Source organism: Sinocyclocheilus anshuiensis, unplaced genomic scaffold, assembly GCF_001515605.1.
Source record: "Sinocyclocheilus anshuiensis isolate Anshui unplaced genomic scaffold, SAMN03320099.WGS_v1.1 scaffold709, whole genome shotgun sequence".
Classification (NCBI taxonomy): Eukaryota; Metazoa; Chordata; class Actinopteri; order Cypriniformes; family Cyprinidae; genus Sinocyclocheilus; species Sinocyclocheilus anshuiensis.
The window spans coordinates 114540-125854 of record NW_015540926.1 but is presented as its reverse complement, the minus strand read 5'-3'; the positions used below and the strand labels follow the sequence as shown (position 1 = coordinate 125854).

The 11315-nt window shown below is 33.5% G+C and overlaps 1 protein-coding gene across 1 annotated transcript in view; it reads right to left on the bottom strand.

Moving 5' to 3' along the window:
• inpp5a (inositol polyphosphate-5-phosphatase A) overlaps nucleotides 1-11315 on the bottom strand; it is a 164872-nt gene that overhangs the window by 65159 nt on the left and 88398 nt on the right. The window contains exon 8 of the mRNA XM_016487317.1: nucleotides 5894-5978. Coding sequence (XP_016342803.1) covers nucleotides 5894-5978 — 85 coding nt within the window. The remainder of the gene's footprint in view (nucleotides 1-5893; nucleotides 5979-11315) is intronic.

The following is an 11315-nucleotide window of genomic DNA, read 5'->3' as shown; positions in this document are numbered from 1 at the left end:
TGTAGGTAATCTTATGTTAATGAGACTCCATTGTTTTCCATGTGTTTCTGTTAATAACTGGCTTAATGCAAACAACTGTCTTCTTACATAAAAAGTTTTAACTCACCCTCATTTTGCTAAGGTTTCTGTAGTCATAGTAGGATTCGTACTGGTCCGCTAACTCTCTGCACAGGATGATGCCATTCTCCCAACACTAAAGGGGTAGAGAGGGGTATTTTAGTTCACATGCAGTTTCATAACTGACCAGCAGAAGCCACTAGAGCACTATCAGTACTTTGAGAAACAAGGACTTAGTCAAAAATGCAAGAATTCAAGGGATCAAATGCAAAAGATGGTATGGGGAAATTTGTTGGCTGCTCTTACTTCAATATCTGGTCCACATAAAATAAAAAAATACATAAAAACATAACATAACATAACACAACACAAAGTGTAATGTAACAACATAAAATGTAACATAACATAATAAAACATAAAGCATAACAGAACAGAACAAAAGCTTTACAGAACAAATCACAGCAACGTAACAAAACAATGAAACGACAAAACAACATAACATAACACAAAATAACAAAACATATAACAAAAACATGACATAAAACATAACATGATGTCAGCTTTACAGAACAAATCATAACAACGTAACAAAACATAATCCCCCGGTTTCACAGACAAGGCTTAAGGCTAGTCCCAGACTAAAATGTAGGGCTGGGCGATATGGCAAAAATAAATAAATAAATAACAATCTAGATTTTCTCAGAACATTTGACCAATTCTCGATTTTGTATGATTTTTAACTAGACAACTTGAAAATGTAACTACAACATGATTCAAGTAACTTTTTCTTTATTAACCCTGTAGTTAAAGAAAATTCTATTCTAAGTGCAGCACACATTAAGTTGTCAACATGATGTAAATGTTAAACAAATCACTTGTTAAATATCTTTGCAGAAAAGATGCATGAACCACAACTACATCTTGTACAAACTTGTCTTATGCACATTATATGTTCAGAAATAATACGAGAAAAATGTTTTAAAAAATCTTTAAAAAGTCAACATAATTCAAATTCAAAATGACTGAAGGTAAAACACCAGTAGACTATTATTAACTATAAATGTTCTGTAAAAACAATGAACAGCAGTTTTCTGCCTGTCATCATGATGCAAACATGAAATATCAGGCATACAGTAGTAGTTCTTTACAGGTTTTTTATTCGATTGCACTGCTTTTCCATTGTTTTTTCTATGTAAACATGGACGCGTTTGACTGTTGCGTTCGCGTCTCTTGCAGTGTCTCATGCATGAAACGGCATTCTAAAAACACGGCGCTCTAGTTATTAAAAGATGTTCAACTCCCATCTTATTGAATTTTTTCCTATTCCACTGCCCGCGTCGCATTTCTGCCAACACAAAAGTGCATTCTGTGTGAATGGTGCCTAGCGATATATTCTACTTATGGTCCTTCACAGAGCACGTCACAACGTGAGCGGTTAAATCACGTACGCCGACATGCGGTTGGATCTTTCTTTTCTCGACTGTTATTGTCACAGTGTCTAATTCTAACGTTTGGTAATATCTGTATTTAAAATCGCAATTCCTCGATTTACAAAAAAATTAAATCGTGGCAAAACATATAAATTCGAGTTAATCGATAAAATCGGAAAAATCGCCCAGCCCTACTAAAATGCATGCTTGAGCTGTCTCAAATGAAAATATATTGCTCTGACATATCTTAAAATATGCCAGTGCCATTGTTCTGTCTCGAGATGCACACCTGTAACGTTTTCTTCGAAGGAATTTTTATAAAAGCTGCTTAAATATCTTAATTTAACTAAGGCCTAGTCCTGGCTTGAGCTAAGCCCCGTCTGTGAAACTGGGCCAATGAAACATAACACCACAAAACATAACATAACGTAACATGACGTAACATAACATAAAACGTAACATGACGTAACATAACATAGGGTTACACAAAACATAACATAACAACAAAACATAACATAACATAACGTAACAACAAAACATAACATAACATGACGTAACATGACATAGGGTTACACAAAACATAACATAACGTAACATGACGTAACATAACATAGGGTTACACACATTTTTATTGTTTTTCTCTATTTCAGTGTAAAAACAAACTGATCTGACACTGGCGTGAGGCCATCAATTAGAAAGCTCTTCAAATGTTGAAAAATTAAAGTTTTATGAGCCTCTGACTGCTCATTAATGAGCAGTTTACATCAGTCATGTACAGCGAGGCCCCACCTTTAATTTCAAGCTGCTCGGCCCTCAGAAAGACAGAGGACAAAAGAAGGAGAGATTGATGTTTACATGCGCCGCAGATAGGGGGCGTCGGAGCCTCCATCAACCAGCCAATACACTCCAATTAAACACAGCACAAGTTATGTCACGAGCTCAGTAGATCAAGTCAGTAATTAACCCGCCTGTCGGCCCCTATCAATCCTGAGATTGGAACGGCCGCCATTTTCCCACAAATTAAATTTACATTCTATTAAGTTTAATTAGGAGGGATTTTAAATATACTGGAGTCCAGGACCACGGCCGTCACCACACAAACTGATTCATTACCAACAGAGCCCTGAGGTACGGATTTCATCATATTCTCATACTTTCGTTTTCTCTGATTACTTCAATAAGAGACATTAAAATAGGAATCCTGACACTCTTTAACTTTCAATTCAGCCTCATCAAAAGAACATACACTGCAAAATACAAACAAAACACCCATTTCATTTACACTTTTAAATATATATATAGTATAGGACGAGTATAAATGCATATTTAACATACATTTAAGTATGTATAGTATCTTTAAGATGTCTTAAATTATACTAGCATAAAAAATGTATAGTTAAACTATAAATAAATATATAAATTACAAATACAATACAGTGTATATAGTATCTTCAAGTATATATATTAGTGCTGTCAAACGATTAATCGCGAATAATCGCATCCAAAATAAAAGTTTTTGTTTACATAATATATGTATGTGAACTGTGTATATTTATAATGTATATATAAATACACATATATGCATGTATATTTTTCAGAAAAATATGTTACGTTTATATATTAAATATATTTATTTATAATATAAATTATATGAATATTAATATAGACATGTAAATAAATGCAAATATTTTCAAAATATATACTGTATGTGTGTGTATTTATATAGACATAATAAATATACACAGAACACACAAATATTATGCAAACAAAACTTGTATTTTGTATGCGATTAAATATATTTATACTAGTTTATATTTAAAGATAACGTAACTATATATTGATTTATAAATTTAAAATAAAAAATACTTGATACTATACACAAAAATATCTTAAGTATAAAATCTTTTTATGGAAAAAGTATGCATAAATATATACTTAAGTATTTATAGTATCTGTAAGTATAAGTGTCTTAAATAATGAAATGTATAAATATAAACTATTTTTAAGTATAATACTTAAAATGTAATATAGAGTATATAGCATCTTCAAGTATATATTTTTACTAGTATGTAGTCAAAGATACTGTAACTATATATTTATAATTAAAGACATTCATACTATACATAGACAATTTAAGTATAAAATACCTTTATGAAAAAGTATAAATATATAAATAAATATAGAATGTTTTCTTCTTGTAAGGATATTTAGATATTTGCATTATTAAATATAGTGCACAAGCAGAAGCACAATCATTAGCGAGCGCTTCATCAGACGCATGTTTGAATAAACTGGTGTGAATTAGTGTGCACTAGTGTAAATCAATCTCTAGTTAAACTGCAGGGGAAAAAATCAATACAGCGGCGCAATCGGAGTCGAGCTCGGACCCAACACTAATTGTGTGGCTGACGTTAATTGACATTAAAGTGTTGAACTAGTTCCTCACTGCCAGACCAACACACTCACACACACACACTCACTCTCACACACTCACTCTCACACACACTCACTCTCACACACACACTATTATTACTTTGTATTTCAAAGGTTTGATTTTTGCAAGACAATCACACGCTCCGATCTCATTTAAGTGCATAAAAATACTTAACATCACAAATATAAAGATTTAAAGTTCCCTTTTCCTGTTCAAATTCAGCTTGTCATTTCATTTTCATTTATACAGTGTAACAAATCAAGACGTGCCTTCTATAAAATACGACACATCGACTCATATCTGCATCAAATAAAAAAGTTGAGGCTTGTTTATGACAACTAATAAAAACCATTAACCTGATGGATGAATGGATGGAGAAAATAACAGTAACAAACTCCTATTCTGCTGCACAAAGGATTGTGGGTAATAACAGCTACAGATAAATTAAACTAAATTAAATGTCTGAATAAATCCGTCATGCATCATTACAGCTCAAGCAGCAATTCAACAACGCCTCCTTCCTGCCACACACAGGACCTGATTGAGAACAATGAGCCGTGGATCTGCTGAGCTGGTTTACGGCCCTCACATATACGACTCATTGGGGTCCTCAGGGGCCCAGCTGTGTTTGCTGAGTGGCCCTCCAGCAGCATTGTTATGTGAGGAGGCTTTTCTCACACTCATTGTGTGCTAATGACGCCTTTAAACACAAGCCAGGCCCTTCAGACCCTTCCCAGAAACACACAACGCTATAAAAGTTTAGAGTTTTCCTGCATTTTAATTCTGTCATTTTGCATTTTAAGACCAATTCTGTGTGCAAATGCTGTGACTTTATCAGTCCGATCAAACGCTGAGTAAAGATGATGTTAAAAACGCTTTCGTTTCATATTTCATCTGGTTCATTCATCACTCTGGAAATGGAAGGTCAAGTCAAGCACAATGCATTGTGGGATACAGCGTCTAGAGCTGCATTTGTGCATTTTAGTAAATGTTGCTCATCTGAGTATTTGATGCATACTGGAAATCAGTTCTGATACACTGTTACAGTTTTGTTAAAATTTTGAATTATATTGTATTTTTATATTCTCTGGTTTCACTTTAGTATTTTTCGTTTTTCTTTTCTTTTTTCGGCATTTTTAGTTTTCACTTGAATTTTTTTATTAAATTTTTTTTGTTTTTTTATTACATTTTTTTTTTGTTTTTTTGTTAAACTAAACAAAAATAAGACATGTTGCCTTAACAACTAGCTGAAATAAAACGTATTACTATATATATATAGTAATAACAAATATTTAAATATATTTATAATGTAATAATATATTTTAAATGAAATAATGTTGTATTTCAAAATAATTAAATATATGATTGATTTACATATTTTTATTTAATATCTAAATTATTAATAATTATTATTCACTACATATTGTATTGGAAATACATTGTGGGACATTTTATCATTTATAATAATAATAATAATGATTTAATATAGTTATATATACATAAGCACTATGTGTCTATGTATGTATGTATGTATGTGTATATATATATATATATATATATATATATATAGAGAGAGAGAGAGAGAGAGTTCTTTACATTCATATACATTTCCCTTTGTAACCCAGACTCGAATTGTATAATCTATGTATATATATATATGTGTATATATATATATATATATATATATATATATAGAGAGAGAGAGAGAGAGAGTTCAAAATAATAATTAAATATATGATAAAATTTTTTACCTATTTGTTATTTAATATATCAATTGTTTATTTATTTAGTATTTACTATATATTGTATTGGAAATACATTGTGGGAAACGTTACAACTTACTGTAAGGCACTCAAGCAGTGTGTTCTGCTGCAGATTTTAGCAAATGCATCAGGTCACACAAGTATTCCATGCAGTAAACTTCAGCAAGACTGTGAGTGTTTGTGTGACACACTGAGAGCGTCTGACTGACCTCAATGACCTGCTTGGAGTCCAACCTGAAGTTGAAGTCGCCGAAGATGAAGTACGGCAGCCGCTCGAAGCGCTGATCCGTGATCCTGCGGAGAGATTGAGACGCACTCGGTCACTGGTGATCATCAGTGCAGGAGCCCCACCTAGTGGACGAGTGAGTGACGGATGATTGACAGCTGACCTGCTGATGTCACTCGTCCACCGGTGAGGGCCTGCTGATCTGATCCAGTGGCTCTCACACTCAGCAGGATTCATGATTATTAATTAAGTCCAGAACTCAAGATTCACGCACCTGCAGGTCTCAGCAACGTCTTAAAAAATGCACCTTAAACGAGGGATAATTAACTCCGCATAGTAAATAATTTACTTGAGCAAGTGATGAAGAATTAGGCTGAGGACGAGTGTGTGTGTGTGAGTGTGTGTGTGTGGATTAATGGAAGGAGGATGCTAGGCCGGCTAATCGTTGGGATAAATCTCAGCTCACTCCCAACACCTAATAACAATGTATTTATGGCCCTGTAAAAGAGAAGCCTCTTCGCGCTCATAAAACACACACTTTTACATCTTTGACGCTTCACTGGCACAGACTCCAGATCCACTTCACATGAGCTCTAACACAGAGATGATGATGATGATGGGATCTGATAGACATACACTCATGATGATCAATATATCTCATGTCTTCAGCTCCAACAGACCTCCTTTTGGACAGTTATTTTGATGAAGAGTTTACAGTAAAATACTGATATATATACCGATTTTACATAAACACACACACACACATATATATATTAGGGCTGTGAATTAGGCTGAGGACGAGTGTGTGTGTGTGAGTGTGTGTGTGTGGATTAATGGAAGGAGGATGCTAGGCCGGCTAATCGTTGGGATAAATCTCAGCTCACTCCCAACACCTAATAACAATGTATTTATGGCCCTGTAAAAGAGAAGCCTCTTCGCGCTCATAAAACACACACTTTTACATCTTTGACGCTTCACTGGCACAGACTCCAGATCCACTTCACATGAGCTCTAACACAGAGATGATGATGATGATGGGATCTGATAGACATACACTCATGATGATCAATATATCTCATGTCTTCAGCTCCAACAGACCTCCTTTTGGACAGTTATTTTGATGACGAGTTTACAGTAAAATACTGATATATATACCGATTTTACATAAACACACACACACACACATATATATATTAGGGCTGTCAGTTTAACGGGTTAATTAATTAGTTATGAAAAAATAATGTGATTAAAATATTTTAACACCGTTAACGCACTGGCCCCGCCCCCTGACTACTACATCATCTTACATTTCATACAGTGGACTGTTGATAAATATGATGCAGGGCAACAACTCCATAAATGCAGTTATGCCCTAAAATTCTAGATATTTGGGGCAAAAATGCTGCTGTATGAGTTTTTGTCTCATATTTATATCATACGATAAGCGATACCACATGAGCAGGGAGAGCAATATCACACGAGTGCTGTTTATGTCAGAATATAACGAGTGCAAATGTGATTTTATACAACAGTTCAGTAAATGAGAAGTTAATATTGTTTTTTTTTTTTTGCTCAGTTTTGCCAACAAAAATATTGCCTATAAAGCCACAGCAGAATTGTTGTGCGTCTCTGAGCAACACAGTTGCATTTAGTTTCTGAATGAATCCGCGTTTTGAACGAACCGTGTGAATCAATGATTCAAAGAGCCATTCATAATGAGAGCCGTTTACTGAACTCCTGAATGAATCAGCCGTTTGAACGAATCGAATGAATGAATGACTCATAAAGACATTTACCGCCACCTGCTGGCAGATTTAGTTTCTTATTAAGAGTATTATTTCATTTTTTTTTTTTAAAGGGGAAAAAAGGAAAGGGGTAGTTCATCCAAGAAAATGTAATTATGTCATCATTTACTCAAACCTGAAAGACTTACTTTCTTTAGTGGAACATAAAAGATGGTATTTTGAAGACTGTCGGTAACAAATCTGTTTTGATGAAAAATGACCTCCATTGCATTAACAAAAAAAAAATGTATATAAAATGGCAATGTTTCTCAAATTATCTTCTTTTGTGTTCCATAGTTTGTGTTCGGCCGTTGTAGCCTAAACGTTTATGTGTAATACATTTTTATGTTGAATTAGGGATGCACCGAAATGAAAATTCTTGGCCGAAGTCGAAACCGAACAAAATTAAACACTGGGCCGAAGGCCGAATACCGAACACGGTTTTTCAAGGTTTTTCCCCCCATGTATTTTGACAATTTGTTTCACCATTGCATAAATTAAATAGCCAAAATGTGCTTTTTATGGTTTTGTCTTGTTTTTCGAAGAAAAAATCTATTACAAAACAACAATTTAAAAATATTTAACATTAAACATTTTTTAAGATTCTAGCAGACACTATACCAACAAAGCTCAGACCCCCTTCTTGAATCAGAATGTATTTTTTACTGTACGAATAAATGCAGCCTCACTGAACAGAAGAGATGTCGTTTAAAACATTAGAAAATATTACAGATCCCAATTTGAACACTGTGTGTGAATGTTATAATAAATGTATTAACAGAGCTGTTGTAATTATTATCATTATTGTTTTACTTTTTATTTTATTTTACAGAACAGTAAAATTACAATACTAACATTTATGAATGTTGGAGTTCTTGCTTTTTGTCAACTTTTATTTTGGCAGAAACCCGCAGGAAGACCTCTTTGTTGACAACAGCAGATTTATAAATGATGTTTGTTGCACGTATTATTGTAAGAATTGATAAAAATGTGGCTGAGCAGCTGACGAGTAACACTGTTTCAGCTCAGATTTGGACTCTGAACCCTGGCTAACGAGCTCGTCAGCGCTGTCAGAACACATGCAATCCGTGTGCGTTTCAGAAAACATAACATTCTGCAGTTTATTTACTAATTTAAGTCCATTTGGTGATTTCACTCATCATACAGTCACCAGCAGCAGCAGCTCTTCCTCTTCTCATCGAGACGTGTGATGCAGAGCTAAACAGTCTCTCGCTGTTGGTGCTTTAATGATTTTTGCGTCTTACTCCGACAGTTTTAAATGCTTCTACACTGTGACATATTTGCTGCATTATAAAGAGTGCGCGCCTCTCACTCTGCTCTGGTTGCTATTTGATCGAGTCACGTCATTGTTCGGTCCAATTTATTCGGGGTTTTTTTCGCTTATTCGGCTGAACACCAAAAGAGAGAGCTTTTATTTGCTATTTTCGGCCGAATAATTTCGGTTGCCGAACATTCGGTGCATCCCTAAATTGAATCAAATAAAATATTTCTTTCTAAAGATACTATTTGTAATGTCTACTTAATACTTTCTCATTTAACACAAAAATAGCATTAAATAATCTTTTGTGGGTATTTTCAAAGCCAAATGTAATTTGCGATTAATTAAATTAATCAATCAACACATCATGTAATAATTAGATTAAAAATTTTAATCAACTGACAGCCCTAATATATATATATATATATATATATATATATATATACACACACACAAATACATACATACATATACAGTCAAACCAAAATGTATTCAGACACTTCAACATTTCTCACATTATATCACAGTTTATTCGCTATAGTTTAGAAAATGGTACTAAAATATAAGAACTCAGGGTTCGAACACAATTAGATAAAACCAATTTAGCTCAACTAATTACCAAGCAGTGCTTCATTCTGTTCAGTCTGTGGTGTAAAAAGATGCATTAGCAATTAAAGAAAAACACTTAAGAAACACATGCTCAGGTCAAAGTGTCTGAATAATTTTTTGTCCCAAATTTTACTGGTAGTCCACTGCATGAAGTATGTTTGGGTGTAATATGTCAGTTTACTTTATTTTGCTCTCCTCACTTACATTTATGAACTATAGTGTCCTGCACCCACTAGTAATAAAAAATATAAAAAATTACATCTGGTGTCTGAATAATTTTTGGTTTGACTGTATATGTGACTCATGTTGGCGACATGAGTGTGAATGCACACAGGCTTATTTTAAAAAGTGAAAAATGTCGATTTTGAGGTTTTCACATAAATGAGTTCATCAAGCCCTCTTTTAGCGATCCCAGTGCTCCAAATACAACTTAAACATCTAAAACTATCTTTCTTTGTATGTTTTTCTGAGAGGAGCATCTTTTTCTCCACTCGCTTCTCGCGCTGACTCTCATCCGAAGCGCCTGCATAAAGACGACACCGACGGTGTGTGAGCCCGATAAATACACATATACACAGAATTACAGTATTTAAGTGTTCACACAAACATAAACCAGTATGTCATAAGTGAATGCTTGAGGAACTGCTGGGGAAAAACTTAGGATGTGTAACATCATATTAGACCCATGCATTACACTATATCGCAATATAGGCTGTCTGTCGCATTAATGCTAAAGCTGCAGTCCGTAAAATTTTTTGGTTTAAAATTATCCCAAATCAATATTTGAGCAAGTACATAACCAGCCAGTGTTCAAAACTATCTCCTTACTTTAGCCCGATACTCAACGGTTCAAATAATAAACAAGTGAAATAGTATACACACATATACTATTTATATATATATATATATGTGTGTGTGTGTGTGTGTGTGTAAAACCCACAATAATTAATTTGAATGGAATTTAATAAGTCAATCTTTAAATTAAATAATAATAAATATTGGAAGTATCTGTTTCCCTACCGATTCTAAACAGATGACTGAACTCTGGTGCTGCTCACATGGTGGTCAAAAATGACAAAACATTTTTTTTTTATTAATTATTAATAAAAATGTATAAAAAATGTTTAAAAGATATATTTTTTAATTATTAATTTTTATTATTACTTCAATTAAATGCACTGTATTTTAGTTCCATAATGGGTTTCAATTTGTTCATGGATTTTCAATTTTGGGTGGATTTTATGGTAAAAAGTTACAGAAGTTTAAGGTCATTATTCTAAAAAATGCACAAAAATATTATTTTTAAATTTGAAATGAAATATATATTTCCGAAACGTGTCTTACTCTAAAAATCAAACCCATAAATCTAAACAAGTTGTGTTCCGAATTTGAGGTTGACATGTCAAAAAATGGGCTTTCAGTGAGGTTTTGTTTGGCTGCAGCACCAAATGCTTCCACTAGATGACATTCGCTTCCCGTTCGCTTCCAATGCAATCAGACCATTTAACCTTTCGAATCATGTCCATTATTTGTGTGTGTGTTCATATAGCAAGTGCTAAAACCTTTACCAAGTTTCTTACCAATCCAATGAAGTAAAAAATGTAGTGCTGGGCAACGATTAATTATTCGCATCCAAAATAACAGTTTATGTTTATATATGTGTGTGTTCTCTGTATATTTATTATGTATATATAAAGACACACACATGCATGTATATATTTAAGAAAAATGTT